General features: G+C 42.3%; 2 protein-coding genes across 2 annotated transcripts; one reads left to right on the top strand and one right to left on the bottom strand.

Annotated features, from left to right (window-relative positions):
• Positions 1 to 147: 147 nt before the first annotated feature.
• Positions 148 to 4,909, bottom strand: pdcd2 (programmed cell death 2). The gene is made up of 8 exons (XM_080760380.1): positions 4,535 to 4,909; positions 3,891 to 3,999; positions 2,762 to 2,818; positions 2,024 to 2,212; positions 1,305 to 1,454; positions 795 to 895; positions 512 to 625; positions 148 to 343 (listed from the first exon to the last, which is right to left on the bottom strand). Exons 1-8 carry the CDS (start codon positions 4,730 to 4,732, stop codon positions 185 to 187), a joined length of 1,077 nt encoding a protein of 358 aa, XP_080616506.1. The 5' UTR covers positions 4,733 to 4,909; the 3' UTR covers positions 148 to 184.
• Positions 4,910 to 5,376: 467 nt separating this feature from the next.
• On the top strand, positions 5,377 to 14,826 carry rhoua (ras homolog family member Ua). Its single transcript, XM_080769091.1, has 4 exons — positions 5,377 to 5,954; positions 6,611 to 6,669; positions 9,534 to 9,722; positions 10,542 to 14,826. Exons 1-4 carry the CDS (start codon positions 5,678 to 5,680, stop codon positions 10,824 to 10,826), a joined length of 810 nt encoding a protein of 269 aa, XP_080625217.1. The 5' UTR covers positions 5,377 to 5,677; the 3' UTR covers positions 10,827 to 14,826.
• Positions 14,827 to 19,140: the final 4,314 nt, after the last annotated feature.

Below are 19,140 nucleotides of genomic sequence, written 5' to 3'. Positions count from 1 at the left end.
TGTGGTGGCTGGGGATAATTAAGCTAATATTAGTTATGTTTTATTTGTTCTATTACATGTCAGACTACAGCGGAACCAAATGTGGAATCAGTCGTTTTACAATATTACGTTATTCACAGACCAATCTGGGAACCCATTTGGTAAAATGTCTTCACAGACAAAAAGGCTGAACAGTTGAGTTTATTTAAACAATGGAGCTGAAGTCCTGCTTCCAAATGTACTCTGGGCAGTAATGGTTGTCATTACTACAGCTAACAGAGCATGTGTAGACAGCCAGCATCCCCCAATCAATACTGGCCCCTGTGGAGTCTACAGATAGACTGTTTAACAACTGGGGCATCACCTGGAGAGAAAAACACAGGACTGTTTAACAACTAGTGCTTACCTGGAGATGTGCAAACAGACAAGTCATATGAGTCCAACACAAAGTTAGGTAACTGAACACACTTGATGTCACAACATAACACCACACCAGTCAAACTACAGAGGTGAGGAAGAACAATGCAGTTACCTGGAACTCAAAGTTTCTCTTGGCACCACAGGTGCATGGTGGGATATCCTGATGGGCGGGGATGTGCTGGGAGGAGATCCACAGAGGAGATCCCCCTCGGCTGTAACGCAGCACCTTATTTAAAAATAACAACACTGTTAGACAGATAATCATACAATATGTGAGTGGATTGTTCCCCCCCATCTTAGTTTTGTTTTTCTACACTTCCTTGCTAGTATATACAGCTCTGAAGCCTAACATGTACTTTTGTGTCTCGTATGTATTAGCAATAGACTTTTCTTACTTGATGTGGTTCTGAAGCGATCCTCTTTTTAAACCTCTGGACCATTTTGTTATCTTCTGTCTCATGGATGGCCATCTCTTCCAGGTCTGTCTCTGCAAGGGCTGCAAGTGAGAAACGAAGAAAATGGCACATAATCACTGTTGCACTATTGCGTTTCATGGTGTGAAACGTTTGAAACGATCAACTGATGAAGCAATAAGCCTGCAACTATTGACGTGACGCAAAATGTTTTAAATACTTGTATAATGAACTGATTAACCACTTAAGTATTTCACCGCACAATTTTGTAATGCAAAAACGGTGAAAATAGCAGGGGGTAGGGTCAGGACCTGTGCTATTATTAATTTATTATTTTTGTTCAAATTGGTCGCTGAAAGAGCATGTGGCGCAACTTGCAAGTGCAGTAGTGTACTATCTAATCTCTGAGCTATTCTACCATAGTTTATCATGTTAATGTTGGAAATGAATAGAGAACAGTAGAATAGCCGAGCTGGAGAGGCGGCAGCTTACCATCAGCTAAGGAAGGACAATCCGCACTCCTCTGTATGCTCTCCTCCTCTCTTTCATTCTCCTTCGTCGCGTCTGACTCCTCTTTCTCTGGCTCAGTGTCCAGTTCAGACTCGGGGAAGAGGAACAAAGTGGCTGTGATGCTGAGAGCCCCTACATAGTTACATAGAGGGACAAGAAGTACAACAGAAAGACGAGTCGTCACAGGGTTCGTCACAAAGTGTTTCTTTTTACGTTTTCAAATGGTAGTGAAAATAGCAGATCTACAACACATACAAATAGCAGATACACAACGTGTCCCATCGTGACGTATTGTTTATCTGCTATCTGCCAGTTTGAAGATGATTAAATATAGCCTATTTTTACAAATTGCAGCATTTAACTACCATTTCATTTTATATGGTTATAAATAATGTGGCAATATTCATGTAGAAAACAGAAGAAATTATTATTATAACTAAAGCTAGCAAAATGAACTAGAATAAAAAACGTAGTGCATCCCGTGGATGCAGAGGTCGTTGTTTTGGAATGCAAAATGCTCCCTATTTTAATCTCTGAACTGAAAATGTTGTTTCAGATGTTCCAATGCCAAAACACAATTAAATCATTAATCATTTGAATGACAATGAATGGTCAAATAAAATGTCATGATCGTGACAACCCCCCACACACACACACACACACACACACACACACACACACACAATGGAAACCATTCAAACCTTGGTTGCAGCATTCCTTCTTGTGTGTGTGTTTCCAGTGCAGGGTCTGGTGGTGCTTGCTACAGTAGGTGACGGTGTGACAGCGAGAGCATGCTTTGCTCCCAGGACAACCACACACCCAACACAACTTCAGCCCAGAGACAGGCAGCACACTGGGGTCAGGATCACTGGGTGTCTCCGTCTCGTCCTCTGGTACAAACACACACTTATTTATGTAATTCAAAAGGTGTCTCTACAGGATATTTTGACCATAGGGTCAAATGCATGTTGTGATTGTGAAAGCTACAACCTGTAAGCTGTATCTCTGTCATCTCCATTTACATGTCGAAATTACTCAACCACTGATAGGTATAATTTATAACGAAACAGACTGGTATTATTATTAATCATCTTGTTTTATTCACTAAAATACATCCTGGATTGTCACCCATGTCACTAAGGTAATAAAAATAATCCCATGATATGATATGATATGATCATATGACACCAATTATCAATCTATCAATCAAGTGGTTTTCATTTATGTATTTTACATTTACAGTTTCTATGTACCTGGAATGCTTTATTGGAATGCTTTTAATGCCAAACAGTGCTCCTCTGAGTTCCAATTACATTTATTTTACATTAATTAATTGTAAAAAGAATATGACGAAGTCTTTTGTTTCAGACTTCACAAGACAAGTATCGATCAGTAATAATAATGATGATTATTATGGTCAGTCGTATAAATCTACAGACCTGGTGGGGGTTCGTAGGGGTAGAATTCATTCCTCCTGTGTAGCTGGCTCCTAAACACTGATATGTTAGAACAAACAAAGGACTTGATCAACATGTGTAGAATAAGATGTGCAAGTGTAATCAAAAGACGAGGGAGGCATGGAGAGGTCAGGATACTGTGGGGATCAAAGAGGGGCCAAAATAAAAGATAGGAAGAGGTGATGTATTTCAGAGAGCATTAGGCTTAGGCAACAGACCCTCATAACTCAGTGTGCAAATGGAACAAACTGGCACTTATGAATCTATCTGGTTGCAGATCTGCTGATAACTATCAACAATTTAGCTAGAGTCCTCCACTGGAACCCCTGGTGGTCCCCGGACCCCACTTTTGCTGTGTTTCCACATACTAGTCCCCACACTGCCTGCTGCGACCGGTCCAAAGTGGGCTCAGTGGGGCCGAAAAGGGCACACATGTTTGCCCCACTCCCTGGGTGGTTTGACTGAGGCAGGCCAAACAGGGCCAAATCGGTGACAAGTAATGCTGCAGACACACACTGATTGCCCAAATACCTGTGGTCATGATGTTTCAGTAGACTAAAGTGAGTGAGGACTATTTGATCTTGCATCCGGTCTAGACCATATCACACAGCAATTTAGAAACACCAGGAAATCACCAAGGAAATCTTGGTGAGGCAAGATTACTGGGTTTACAGAAATGTAAGGAATCTGATCCATTTGGTTCGTACAGGTACTGCCTGCACAGGTGATTTGCATTGGTGTGCAGGACTATTGGCCACTTGTTTGTATTACATTGTTAGGCAAGAAGCAACGATCTCCACCTATGTACTTGCAAAATGCAAAGGTGTGACTAGTATGCAAAGCTGTGGATTAGAGAAGGTACCATTGTGCTATGGAAACGTTAGATAATGGTATTTTGGGTGCTGGGCTGTGCATGGCCATAAGGTGCGGTGTGGTGCTGGGCTGCTATATCCATAAACAGTTTTTGAGAACCGCTGCATTAAAGAATAGGGGAGCAGAGAAGAGTAGTGAGATGGCAGATGGTAAAATTGAAAGCGGCGAATGCTGGAGAGGGATCTTTGAGTTGAGAGAATGCCTCAGATATGCCATTAATTAGTATCTTATCTAATACCTTTCATACAGCTGCTGTCATTGTGTGCATAGCATTCAGGGCTTTTGCAGCAGAACAGGAAAAGTGTTCTGTGGAAACTTTTGTCCTGATTGGCGATCGGCGCATACACCTGAAGCAGAGGACAGAATAAACTGATACAGTAAGTGACAGAACATTTTATAATAACAATAACAATGCTTTTCCAAGTACCCAAAGTCTTCTCGAGGTCTTAAGGTCTGGATTAATTAGTTGATTTGTTCAGATTGAAATATGCAAAAGCAAAATCATTTGTGATATTATATTAATTAGCCTACATACATTGCAAATAGCTCTGGGCCATAGCTCTAATGCGTTTCGCATTAGAGCTATGGACCAGAGCTACATTGCAAAGTATTCACCCCCAGTTTAGCCCCGGCCTGGACCCTTCTGTATCTGGGACCCCAAATACAAAAAAGGTATACAATACATTGAATATAAGGTTCCGAAAGGGGCTACCCCAGGGGACAGGTCTGAATCACACATGTGTGTATTGTGTAATACCACGAATGTATGTACAGTATGTAATACCACAGACACATGTAGGCTTCTAGTTCTAGGCCATTCTTAACAAAAATAAAACCCTATGTACCGAGACTAGGCCAGGGCACTTGCCGCACTTTACTTACCTGCAGGAGGAAAGCCAGTGGCAGGTGGCATTTGTCACACTCCAGACAGGATGGAGATGGCAGGTCCCTCAGGCTGAGCCACGCCGGTTTACCTCCTACCTTACTGGGGAACTGTGGGCTGCGAAGCTGCCACGGCTCTGCGTCTTCCAAAAAACCCAGGACAACTTCTTTGGTTTCTGTTGTTGTTGTTGCTGCCATGTTGATGTTTTGTAAAGAAACGTGAACGCTGAACGATCAGCTCAGCTGTCACGAAGAGGTCGCGGCCAAAAACAAACTTAACGTGTGTTGTACTTGTGGAGGAGGTTTTGAGGTAAACACATCAACATGCATGTGTCGTTGGCGGTGCTGATCAGAAATCCGTCCGGGGAGATGTCGAGCCGGTTTGTGTATCGTTCCCGTTCCGCACACAGTTCGTGTGGTGGTAGTTGGCCTATTCCCTATTTAGTCCACTAGATGGAGACATTGCAGTACACTTCTGTCCTGATTACGCATTTTGTAGTAATCATTACTCCCAGTCCCAGCCAATAAATTATATTGATTATTGAACTAATTTCTAACTTGATATTGATTGATTCTGAAATGCCCTCCCGACCCCCAACTGTTTAATTTACTATTAAACATCTGTCATAAACCGGTTAGGGGTCGGGTCAACTGTTTCCTCATGATGTCACGGTATCATAATGTAACGTTCACTCCTATTGGCTGAAGCCGTAGTGTGTGTGTGTGTGTGTGTGTGTGTGTGTGTGTGTGTGTGTGTGTGTGTGTGTGTGGTGTGTATGGTGTGTATGGTGTGTATGTATGTATGTATGTGTGTGGGGGGGGCACTCTGTGAAAAGAAACTTTCACAGACACACACACACACACAGTGCAGGCTACTGGATACACTTTCATGTATCTGGACGTCGGGACAAAAATTGTTCGTCGCCTCGGTTTTTCGCTGTAGGCCTACTACACAGTGGGTTTGGGTTGGAATTTGAAAAAAACGGGAAAAGTACGGATGGATAATATCACTTTGACGTCAGATTTAGAAGAAGGCGATTAGTATCCCCATTGATATAACCGGAGAATGGGAATTGTTGAACAAACTTAAATCGCCTGTCCGTCTGTCGGTCGGACCTCCAACCCAACCTGCTCCCGAGTCCCATGCCAATGCCTCCGCGGGGCGGCGGAGAAGAATACAAAGCACCCGCCGTGACCGCGTCCCCGCAGCCCCCTGTGCCGCCGAGGAGGCTCCGAAGTCGGGATAAGTGTTCCGTCAGACTCCGGCGGCGGTCTGGGGGAGCTGGTGGTGGAGGGGAGAGGCGGGTGAAGTGTGTGCTGGTCGGGGACGGAGCTGTGGGGAAAACCAGCCTGGTTGTCAGCTACACCACGAACGGTTATCCCACGGAATATGTCCCCACAGCCTTTGACAACTTCTCAGGTAAAAAATAAATAAAACAAACAGTAGCGCCTATATCTAATGGAGTAGGCTATTCTAGACAAGTTCTCAAACTTTTTCATGTCAAGGACCCCTAAATGAATGTGTATTTGGCCGCGGACCTCCATCTGAAAAGGTGTTGTGCCATTTGGGACCCCAATCACCCCATGATTATACACATTGAACACTTTCAAGTCTGCACTGAAGAGACATTTATTCACCTTGGCTTTTGGCAACTAGTTTTGTTTTTTGTCTTGTAAAGCGTCCTTGGGTTTCTTGAAAGGCGCTATATAAATCTAAGTTATTATTATTATTATTATTATTATTATTACAGTAACATCAGTGTCCATTTGATTCTTCCTAATCATTCATCTCTAGGCCAAGGGAGACACCCTGGCTGGAACCCAAGGACCCCTGGGGGTCCCCTAGCTCTGGTCCATAGCTCTAATGCGATGGCTCGCATTAGAGCTATGTATGGATCAGAGCTAGGGGTCCACGGACCACACTTTGAGAACCACCGATCTAGTATTATCGATTCTGACGTATGTATTAATGTAGTTTATGTCCATCATTAGAGAGCGCAGGTCAGGTGGATGCGCTAAATTAATTATTGTTTCAGAACTTGTTATTGACCCCCCTCTCCTCCCTCCTGCCTCCAGCGGTGGTGTCAGTAGACGGACAACCAGTCAAACTTCAGCTTTGTGACACCGCTGGACAGGTCAGTAACTTCAAACACACACACACACACACACACACACACACACACACACACACACACACATTTTGGCAGAGTGTGTCGTAATAGTCTATATAAAAAAGGTATTAATTCAGGAAATTGAAAATGAGAGGTTGTTGCTGTCACTGTGACAACATAGTGCTTGAAACACAGAGATAGCATAGCAACAAGGGTATAAATAGTCATTCATAAAATCATAACTATCTATCTGCAAAGCCAAAGATTGTTAGAAAGAGAAATGTACATGTAATTGTGTATCTACCAAATGAAAGTAAAACCTTGTTACTCCACCCTTGTATTCAGAGCTATTTCAAAGATTTTGTGAAAAAATAGTGTCTCTAGCTTGTGAAAATAAATCATCCATTTCAGGCTCGGCTCTAGGATGAAATGACCGAGGGGGCCAGTTGAAAATGGCGAGGGGGCATTGCACACATAATTTTTATAATAAAACAATATGTACATAAAACTTGAACTAAGGGGGCAGACTTTGCAGCTGAGATTGTCAGAGGGAGCCTGGCACCGGGTCTGATCCATTTTGATGCCCGAGATACCCCATACACACAGCCTCTGCCCAAGCTAACTTATTATTTGATTGATTGAAATTTGTATTCACAGTTAGTAGAATGGGTACAGTTCAAACGAAGGTACAGGTCAAAACAAAAACTGCTACGAGGATTAAACCAGAAAAAGCACTAAGACTTATTTACATCTGGGTCCTCCACTTTCAATTCATCAGAACATTTAAATACAAATATACACTTCTATGAAAAAAGTTAATCCTCATATATACAGTTAAAGAAAGTAAAAACATGTACATTATGAGGGAAAAAACGGGGGGGACTTTTAACAGGGGCCAGTTTCGATTCGCAGCCGTCCGCAAGTGCTCTTTGATTCCAGCCTATCAAAATGGGCAGGGGTGAGATGGGTTCTGGGATTAAGGCCAAGTAGTAGCCCGACCAGTTTGTTTTGAGAAGTCTGAAGCCTTATGCTGCATTCATATGGAAACAGGCAAGTGGTAGACGGCAAACCGGACTTCATTTTAGTGGAGGGGAGCAGGACGGTAAACGGAACAGGACGTCACGGCAGCCCAGCAGCCAGAACCGGCGACGGTAATGGCAGACGGCATCAATGTTAAAATATTTCATCTTTTTAACGTTCCGTGCCGTCCAGCAGTTTTTGCCGTTTGCCATCTACTGCTTGCCTGATTCCATGTAAGTTAAGGTTTTGCCATAACCATTTATTTTGACAGCAATGGTAGGAAAAAGATAATATTAATCATATTCGGATATTCGGTATTCGGTTTTCGGAATCACAACCTAAGGCAGAAACACTATCGGCCCCGGCGGAAGTGTCGGTCTAGAACATGCAAGAACATGCAAGTCAGATGCATTTCCCCCGGATACAATATTTTCCCGACCAATCACAACACTTGTTTCATTCACAGAGAATGTAAACTAATTTGTAAAGCATTAACGCCATTTCCTTGAGCGGTACTTCTGCCAAAATCCTGCAACTTCCGCCCCCAAAAAACGATAGCCTCTACAGCGTAGGTCTTGCCGAGTGTGGATTCCATGTGAATGCAGCACACTCACACCCAAATCTACGAGTTCACAACATGCGTGTGAGCGTGTTTGTAAATCAGCTATTTTTAGTGTTCAACACCGTCGTGTAACTATAAATCAGGCTCTTTATAGTTCTGAATGAACTATATGAACTGAACTGAACTGAAGCTTGTCATGACCATGGTCTCCTCAGGAAGTGCCAGGCATGCACATGCTGACTGATGGAAAAGATGGGCTGACGCCAGGGAGAGGAAATGTGCAAAGAGATTAAATGAGAGAGAAAGCGTGGAAAAAAAAATGTGACAGAGGAAGGGTGAGTGAGGGAAGCTGAAGAACACATAACGGAACGCCTTTTTTAAGGCCGATACATGTACTGCTAACTGTACCCAAAAGAGAACATTCCAAAAATTATACTTAGGTTGCTTCCCTCTGGGATCAACACATGTCTAATGATCTTATCTTAATTTATACTTCTTTGAACAAATGTCTCTCCCTGAAATTAACTGATTTTCAAACAGAACACATCACGTTAGTAGCTCTCCCTCACTTTAGCTATTCTCTACCTCACTTTCTTTTTCTGCTATCTTCTTCACACATTAAGGGCGCGTTCGGAAATAGAGCACTGAGCGCACTGTGCAATGCAAACTAATAGGCAAGTGTGCTCCGGTGCTGTATTTCCGAACGCGCTCTAAATGTTATTTTAACCCTCTCTGCCTCTAGCTATTAAAGGTCCCTTCACTCTTTTTGCAAAAAATACATGTTAATGACGTTTAAAATATGTAGAACACTTTCCTGGGGGTCTTTATGTGTGTAATATGTGGTTTTAGATATTTTAGATTTTAGCAGTGAGCCCAGTTTCTCTGATGTCATGGACACTGGGCTCACTTACTTCCTGGACTACAATTCCCATAATGCTTTGGTGCACTGCTCCTCCTTGTGGATAGGGGGAGAGCTGTCTTACTGAGTCAACATGTAGTCCAGGAAGTAAGTGAGCCCAGTGTCGATTACATCAGAGACACTGGGCACTGCTAAAATCTAAAATATCCTAAACCACATATTACACACATAAAGACCCCCAGGAAAGTGTTCTAAGTCTTCTAAACGTCATTAACATATCTTTTTTTTTTAGCAAAAAGGGTGAAGTGTCCCTTTAAGATTGCTTGTTCCCACTGTGCTTCTCCAATCCACATTCACAGGCGTCAAATATAGTGCTATTGGTCTTATACAAGTTCCTTGCATTCAACCCTCTCACACATGCCCTCTCTCTCTCCCACCCATCAACAGGATGAGTTTGATAAGCTGCGGCCTCTTTGCTACACCAACACTGATGTCTTCCTGCTGTGCTTCAGCGTGGTTAGCCCTGCTTCCTTCCAGAATGTTCCTGAAAAGTGGGTTCCAGAGATCCGCAGACATGCCCCCCTCACCCCATTGGTCCTGGTGGGGACTCAGTGTGACCTCAGAGAAGATGTTAAGGTTTTTGTTTTTTTCTATTCCTGAGAATTGTTGAGGATCATGATCATGTTAGATTTTAAGTAATGTGCGTGCAGGGCTTAAAGTTATCAGTCCTGAGGATCTCATAGGGGTCATTTAATGAGCTCAGTGCAGATTTGCAAAAACACATTTTCAGTCTTGGGATTGTTTTTGGCTTTAAGCCCTGTGCGTGCCACGTTAAGCTTCATAGGCAATTGTCTTATTTTTTTATTAAATCGTGTGGAAAACTAAATAGTTATCAACAGAAGCAGTGATGCTCTGGCATCTGGGCAACTAGGCTGGTAATCCAGCCTGAGTGACTGTGTGTCGCGGATGTGGCTCCCAATCCCGACGACCTAGCTTTGTGGTGTGTCAGCCCCAATCTCTCTCCCCATTTCCTGTCAGTCTACTGTAAATCTATCAATAAAGGCAGAACAATACCACCAAAATATCTTTAACAACAGAAACCGTGCAACAATATCAGAGAGGACATCAAGGTGCACTAGTGCATTATGCCGGCTACAATGTTGTTGTACTGCATCTATTGATCTATTGCACATATCATATCACATATCCAGAGACTTTAGAATGACCTTTTATTGACATAGCCTGGCATCTGTATCAAAAAATTATTTATTTAGACTTGGGGTCAATGTTCTTTGAAAAAGACAAAATTGGTCAAGCAAGGCTTTTTTGACACCTGTAACAACCATAATAGTATCAACTAAAACAGAAGCATCTTCTCTGCCTTTCATGTTACTACCAGTAAAGCACAATGCCATCTTATCTGATATGATCTTTGGTGGTATTATCTCTGTTTAGGTTCTTATTGAGCTGGCTAAGTACCGAGAACAGCCTGTGGACCCGGGGGATGCCAAGGACTGTGCGGTGGAGATCGGAGCAGTGGCTTACATGGAATGCTCCTCTCTGACCCAGAAGAACCTGAAAGAAGTATTTGACGCTGCCATATTGGCGAGCCTACAGAGCTACACCTCACACAAGGCCTCAGGTGGGAAACGGAAACAACAGAGACAGCAGAGGAAGACACCTGATAAGATGAAGAATCTTTCCAAGTCATGGTGGAAGAGGTATTGCTGTGTGGCCTAGAATGGACCTGTGAATAGGTTTTGGCACTTTGTTGGTATACTTGGGATTAAGACTTGTTGCCAGCAGAAGCTGTTGTGGGGAAGTAATTGAACTACTGCTCTATCTAGAATCTCAGACACCGGGACGGTCCTGGATCTGAGCTGAGATTTGTTCCTGTTTCTGAATTGATTCCATCTCCCTGGATATGATCAGCTACTGAGCATAGTCTGCTTCAGTGTTGTAGACTCATGATACTGAACTTTACCTCCTTTACGCCATATGGCATAGAATGGATGTGTGATTTGTATGGCTACAAACAAAACATGTCTTTTTCAAATAAGTCCACTACTGGCAGAAGTACTGCGGTGTAGGTATAGCCTGGTTCTTGCAGAACCTGCGTTAAATGCATGGTGGGAATAGTAGCCCTAGAGTGGGTGGTATGCTATTCTGTACATGGAATGTATTCCATACACACAGCCATAGAACACGTAGACTCTAGAGGGATTAATATTGGCCACATTCTAATTTGTAGCACTCCCTGTGTACTCTACTCACCCAGTAATTACACAATAATCACATGAATGTTGTCCATGTGAATCTTGTGGAAACATGGAGATGTTTTTATGAATACACGTTTTCTGCCAGAAGTTTCAAATTAATGTGATACCAGATGACCAGAGCTGACTCCAAGTTGCAGAGATTAATTATTGGGTGAGTACATACGATGCGCTACAAATTAAAACGCAGCTGAGCTGGAACCTCTATGAAAATGCATGTGTTCATTCTATGGCTGTGTGTGTGCAATACATCCAATGTATGGTGGTTCTGGTATTGGATCTGCACAAAAGTCTTTGGGACTCTGGAATGACCTGGCCCAGACATGTTGTGCCTTAAACTATGTGTTTAGACTGTTTTCCTGGTAGGCGTGTGGGGTGGAGTAACCTACTGCTGATAAGTGTGGGATCTAAACTGCTGCCGTGGTCTAAATAAATCTCTGGACTGTTGTATCCAGAGATTTATCTTGGAATTTTAGCCTGGTACCAAATGGTGATTTACATATACTGTAGGATGTACTGTACTGCTGACAGAACTAGAGTAGTACTTCAGACCAAGCCTGTTATGCATGTACTGTAATATGTGTACATTATAACACTGATTTTTAAATTGTCCAAACCAGATTTCATCATTTCATAGACACTCAGCAAATAAATACCTTGGCTGTTACTCTTTACCCCGTTGAGGGGCATAGGGCGTTCACCAGAGCTCTCAATCTCACTTTCTTCTGGGCCTGGGCTTTTGCTTCCTGCCCAGCTCACTCCGATGTTCTTGGCTTTTCATGGTTCATGGCTGTAAAGGTCCCTGCACAGGTCCCTGGACACTGCTGCGTTTTCCACCAGGCCGAAAGCATGGGGAGAGAGTATGTTTTTTGTCTCCACCAGGCCGAAAGCATGGGGAGAGAGTATGTTATGCACTCTGTCCGTGTGTGTGTGTGTGTGTGTGTGTGTGTGTGTGTGTGTGTGTGTGTGTGTGTGTGTGTCCGTCCGTTATCAGCTAATCTCCGGCACCGTTGGCCCGATCCATGCCAAACTTTGCACACACACTCCCTGGATGCCAACAACGAACCTCTGCCCCAAATATTCCTCAACAGCCTGTTATAGCGCCACCATGAGGCTGATTTAGGCAAAACACATTTCTGTAGATAACTCGTACACATTGTATCCATACATCACACAATTCGGTATACACTATCTCCATAGTCATGTGATCAACACAGATCTGCACAATTTCCCATCTTCCATCTTGATTGGCTAAGATTGGCTTCCAAAGCTCACATGATTGGTCTGTTTCGAACAAAATGCCATCAACACAGTGTCCAATTTCCATGAAATTATACACGCACATTTCCACTAGGCCGAGGACGACATGCCACTATTTTCCCCCCCAAATCAGCCTCACGGTGGTGCTATAACAGGCCAATTCCTGTTTTTACCTATAACTGCATCAACTTATGTATGTGCACTCCCTAGAGGTTTTCCCTGCATCCCTCCACATCTGCCGGTTATAGTGCCACCATGAGGCCGATTTCTGCAAAACATATTGTTTATGTTAGTCGCACAGATTTCATCCAAATCTCACGCAAATCGGTACACATGATCTCTGTAGTCATGTGATCAAGACGAGCCTGTTGGATTTCTCAGATTCTACACTGATTCGCTAAGATTGCCTTCCAAAGTTTTCAGGAGTAGCCCGTTTTGTACAAAATGCTGCACATGTCCTGCTCATCCAGAATTCTATCCTCAGAGATGCTATGAGTGATCTTACCTAGCTCTAACAGAACCTGTCCAAGCAGCAAAGGAGTTACTATATCATGGCCCGAAATGAACCCAGGCCAACTACAACTTTTTGGTTTAATCCTAGTATTTTTTGATCATGGATGGGATTTAGCCTCGGCATCTTTCTCTGCTTTAGAAAAGTTTGCATGAATTTGGAAGCCTGTGGCTGAGATTCATCAGTACAGAATGGCTTTCGGTATAGTGCAAATGTTATTGAACAATAGTTGGCAGTATTAGCTCTTATCCAGAATGTGACAGCATCCATTTGACAGGAAGAATGGAAGAATCACATTCTAAAATCTAGTATCAGAAAGAACTTGTTACTTGATATATATACATTTCCTGATAATCAAATTGCCCTAAATGTGCACACAAATATATATTTTTTAGCATCTTCACCAAATGAAGAATAATTAGCAAAATAACGTCATGCATATCCAAAACTATGATTAATGAATTTGGTAGGCCTACCATTCATCCCAATAACCAGAGAACCTAGGACCGCTATTCATAAATACCAGTAAGACGCGCAAACCCGGGAAGCGAACGCAGCTGAGACCCTGCAGATCGATGTCTGTCTGTCTGTCTGTGTGTCTGTCCCGCTGTTACTGTATATGTGGACCTGGCCCCTTTTGTGCCCATATATGGAGCTGAGTGATTCGTTTGTTGATGCAACACTTTTGTTGCAATTACAATATGTGTATGTATGGATAATCACATATACATATTACATGATGTATTGTACAATGAATGACGTTTATTACATGAATGAGAAAGTCAACCATAACTGCTTTTCAACCTGGAATGTTTTTAAGAAATCAAACTTTATAATTACTTTGTAGTGTTAACAAAGCTGTACACCATATATTAAAAAAATAATTATTTCATGATACGATTGCAATCATAGCCTTTTGCTAGAGCAAGACAAATGCACTACATAATGTTGGTGTCTAGCTGGAGGAACTAAACACCATTGCATTTTACAGTATCATTCAAAATCAGTGGTTCATTTGACCATGATTGACCAAATGACCATGGTTCAAGGTTCAAATTTCATTCCATACAGGCAAGTTTAAAAAAAAGAGATTAGATTATAATAAATGTAAACTAAATCTAAGAGCAATTGACTCTTCTGAAACCCATGTTCAATAGGTTTTCCTTCTAAGCTAATTCACTTTGAACCAAATCAGACATCTGTTTGCTAGCTATCTTTGGGGTTATGCAACATTTTCAACAACCGATCAATTGTTTGCTTTGGACTGTATTTGTTTACTTTTAAGTGTACCATGGCACCAAATATGTTAGAAACCACTGCTGCTACTCAAGCTGGGAAATATGGGCCAGACAAAAAAAATCTGCCAAAAAATATCCCCAAATTCATTCATTAATTGAGATTTAAGTTTTGGAATTTGTTTAACCCCTCTACAAAGACCACTAATAACTCAGCAACCTGAACTGACCTTACCCGGTGAGATAAGACATTCAGGTCCAGCTGTAAAAGTTCTTTTTTCTGTCTTTCTGTTGAATTTGTGACATCTGCAAACAAATTAGAGGCTGTTGGATAGCAAATACATTTCCTACTGGAGCGTAGCTGCGTAGGCATAAAACGCTGCTTGTCTTTGTATGTGCTTGTATATGCAGAATGTGATGGATTTAAGTAGGCTAAGGTCACATAAAAGTGAAAAAGATCTATCAGTAAAAAAGAAAAGAAACCTCAAACTGTGAGAAATCAATTAAGTAAGAATCTTATTTAGACATTTTCTACTTCGTATAGCCAGACGTCCAGAGATATCTGGACATCGACATATACTGTACATCTGGTGACCTCTACATTCAATGAATTTTCTAAATTAGGAGGAAAAACATCTATTGCAGAATCGCATTGCGATGCAAACATTGCAAAGACTTTAGTGCAGCCCTTCATATTGGGACAGTAGGCTTGCTTTTCAAAGGAGTATAGTGCACCAGTCTCCGCTGACTACTGTAGAGCCTACATTGAATTCAGATGTCACCGGATGTATCTTTAGGTGGATGTCTGATTGTCTAGCGACGCAAGACTAAGATGTTTGCATGCATGAATTCAGACCTTGACCAAATGGCAGCATGTGTTGGTTTCATGTTTCCGATGAATGGACATGCTACTGTATGTGGGCGAGATGGATCTCTGAAAGTGAATTATTCTGTGTCTGTAAGTAGAGCAGTTGATGGTGGTCCTCTAGAAACAGGATAATTGCGCATTTACTATGAAATCATACATTTTTGTCTGTCAGTCAGTGTATCACTCATAATCCCCAGGTCTCGTGACATTGGAGATCCCATTTACTATGTCATAGTAAATGTGACCTGCTGTCGCAAAGTTATTAAGCCCATATATGGAGATCCCTGATGTCATCAATATTGGCCAGCAACTCTACATCTGACCTCAAACCCTTAGGTCTCCATATATGGATATATCAGAACCTGTTCTGACATGCCATATGTTGATCCTTCCCCATCCATCCTTCCTCTTCGATGTCTCCCTTTTTTTTTTTTTTTTTATAACTTTATTTATAAGATTTTCAATTTTTGTAGACAAACAACTCCACATATACCCCACCCTCCCCGGTTCCATCACAAAACAAGACAACAACAACAACACAAAAAAAACAATAAAATAAAATAAACCGGTATTAAAGGATATAAATAATAAATGAAATATATACAATAAAATAAAAATTTCCTTTTACTAGATTAAGGGGCTACACAGTGAACCAAATTACATGTAGGAAAAACACTTAGGACACATCATCAAAGGACAGTGAGTCGGAGGACAGTGAAAGTGTGAATTCAAGGAAAGGGGACCAAGCCTTTACAAATTTCTGGCGAGATTTGAACCTGTTGTATCTGAGCTTCTCCAATGGTATAAAGGATAGAACATCCTTGACCCAACTTGTAAATGTTGTAGGTTTATCAGATTTCCAATTGCGGAGAATAAGTCTCCTCGCTATGAGTGAAGCAAAAGCTATGAAATTGGCTTGGGGAGAGGTAATTGGTGAATCGTCGTTGGGAACTCCAAATATAGCAGTTATCGGGTTGTGATGTCTCCCTTTTGACTGATACCTGTCCATTTAAACTCTGGACAGGCCTGCCCCAAAGTTATTAATGCAGCCGGCGAAAACTAGAGTTCTCAACAGGCCCGAAAATTAAGGCCCGGCCCTACCTGGGCCCTCATCAAACCCTGTACACTCAAGACACTGCCCCCGCTGCCACCCTTAGATATATGGAGCTGACCTGTTCTGACATTCCATATGTTGAACTGACCTCATCCTCATCAAACCCTGTACACTCAAGACACGCTCCAGTCCATATATGGCCAGTACAGAATGAATTCCATATGTTGATCTGACCCCCCATGCCAAAGCGCCAGCGCTCACCCAGCAGTCTGATGTCACCAGGCGGATGCGTGCACGGGGCGAGGTGCGTCTTACTGGTATTGTTTGTCGAACGATGGATGTGACCGAAAGGAAGAGAGTAGACTAAACAGCAGTACATGTTTCACCAGTGGCGGCCAAGCATTGGGTATGGTCTTCATCATAAAAGATGGGAATGATGGATGACTAAAGGATGGAAAGGCCTTCATGGTTATGAGTCGGAGTCGGAGTGTGGGGGTACACGTGTACAGTAAGTTACTTACAGTGTCATTGTATTCAAATACTGTCAAAGCTCACATACTTTGCTGCAGTTTCACATCTCTCATTGATTGCTGTGTGAATCAAAAGGAGAAGAAATGCGACACTCCAGACCCTAAGAGGCCAGTTTCAAAGCCACATATTCACCATGGGACTGGATTCTCTGCATGTTGGTTCCAATGCCAGCCACTGAATTCCAAGCCATATTTCATTATCAGCTGCGTGATGATGTCACATGAAGCAATCTGTGATCGCTCAATTTAAAATACACGAGGGTTGGAGTTGGATGTGTTTCCTATAGGTAATTTCACGAATGAACTTTAATGTTGTTAAGGACGATTTTGAATGAACTTTAATGTTGTTAAGGCGATTTTCTTTCTTTTTGTTTGATAGTTTGGTTTGACATGTGTGAACCAGCTATTGGCCCATACTGCTGAGAGTCGAGTCATGCTATACTGCATGTTGGCACTAAGCAAGACGTGTCATAAAAGGTGGAACTTTGTTTTTATGATCAATTATCTGTTTGAATGAAGGGTTCTGTCAATCATAAACTATGTTTGTAACTTTGTACAGACATTCTATACTTTTCTTTATTTCTTTTTAATAAAGAAGAAATATAAAAAAAAAAACACAATCGGTTTTGTTGGTTTTGAATTAAGGCACTTCCAAGCTACTCGAGTCCTGTAATGACACAGTACAATCCTCAACCCCCAGTGTATGTATCCATGCCATTTGTACACTATGGACAGATTTGGTTACAAAATATTTGTATTACATTGTATCATAAATAAATATACTATATCATTTAAATAATCACTATATTGCTTTTCATTGTCAGTGATGGATTATAGTTTATCACGGGATCGCAGATGTGAGCTAGAGGGTTCAGACAACGAGTCAGGAGATTGTTAGGATCAAGCGTTCTACAGGAAACACTGTATTACGTCCACAGAGCTTCTACTGTTATATTCTGAGCCACACAGAGATGCTTGTGCTCCTAACTTCCTAATGTGTGCGTGTGTGTGTGCGTGTCATTGCTTGTCAGGATGGTAAGGGTTAACCATGTTTCGTTTTTTTTAGTGAAGAATTAGCGCAGCATGCTTTGTACTAACCAAACCGCAGCCATGCTGTGCTCAGCTGACACACATGAGAGGAGCAGCAAAGGGAATAAGTCAGGGGTGTGAAAATCTGTCCCTCACACACGCACGGCGCACGCACACACACACACGCTCGCACGGAAGTATCACAAGTATCAATGCTGATGGCTCATGATCATGTACTGTATATGAACTTTATTTGGAGGTTTGTCATATGACTTTTGTTTAGATGCATGAAATTGGTACTACTGTACATTACTATGCTTTTATCATTGTAGGCTCTGGGTTCCATTTGGCTGATCATTCTATAAAACTACAGTTTGTTTTGGCCAAACGTGTGTGTGTGTGTGTGTGTGTGTGTGTGTGTGTGTGTGTGTGTGTGTGTGTGTGTGTGTGTGTGTGTGTGTGTGTGTGTGTGTGTGTGTGTGTGTGTGTGTGTGTGTGTGTGTCTGACTGACTGCGTGCGTGCCTGCTTGCCTGCCTGAGTGTGTGTGTGTGTGTGTGTGTGTGTGTGTGTGTGTGTGTGTGTGTGTGTGTGTGTGTGTGTGTGTGTGTGTGTGTGTGTGTGTGTGTGTGTGTGTGTGTGTGTGTGTGTGTGTTGATAGCTGCGCTGTGCATGTGTAAGAAAGTGATGGAACGAGCATAAGACACAGTGAGAGAAAGAGGAAAAGATGGGTAGAGAGAAAGACATTGAGCAACAGTCATAGCAAACACCAGATGAGTCACTGTTTTATGACAAAAGGAAGATACCTGATGAAGGTCGTGAGACCGAAACGTTGTAACTCGACTATTAAACAGCTTTCTTTGTGGAGTTTGCATGTTCTCCCCGTGTCCCCTAGGGTAGGTACCCTCACATCCAGTAATCCTGGTCTCTAAACTTCCTCCCCCTGGCCAGCCGGGGCGCCTGATGGAGTGAAATGGAACTAGTTGGAATAACGTCTTCCTTCCACGCGCTACGTTCAACCAGGGAAACTCCCCCCTGTCAGGTGAAAAGAAGCAGCTTGGACTCCTCATACATTAGATAATTGACACAGGGTTGAAAAATGGGTTACAAAATCGTGGGGAAAAAAATATTTAAAAATAATAAAATAAACTGCTGCTATATAAGTGAAGACAGTGTGCGGGATCTCCTTTCTCTCTGATGACAAAGAGGGAAAGAGAAAGACATGCAGAAGAACGAGTGACCAAGGGAGAAACAAGAACATCCCTTTCAGAGAGACATTACATGGGGACACAG

This window comes from Protomyctophum bolini (assembly GCF_963924005.1).
Source record: "Protomyctophum bolini genome assembly, chromosome: 1".
Lineage (NCBI taxonomy): Eukaryota > Metazoa > Chordata > Actinopteri > Myctophiformes > Myctophidae > Protomyctophum > Protomyctophum bolini.
This window is presented reverse-complemented; position numbering and strand designations above follow the sequence as displayed.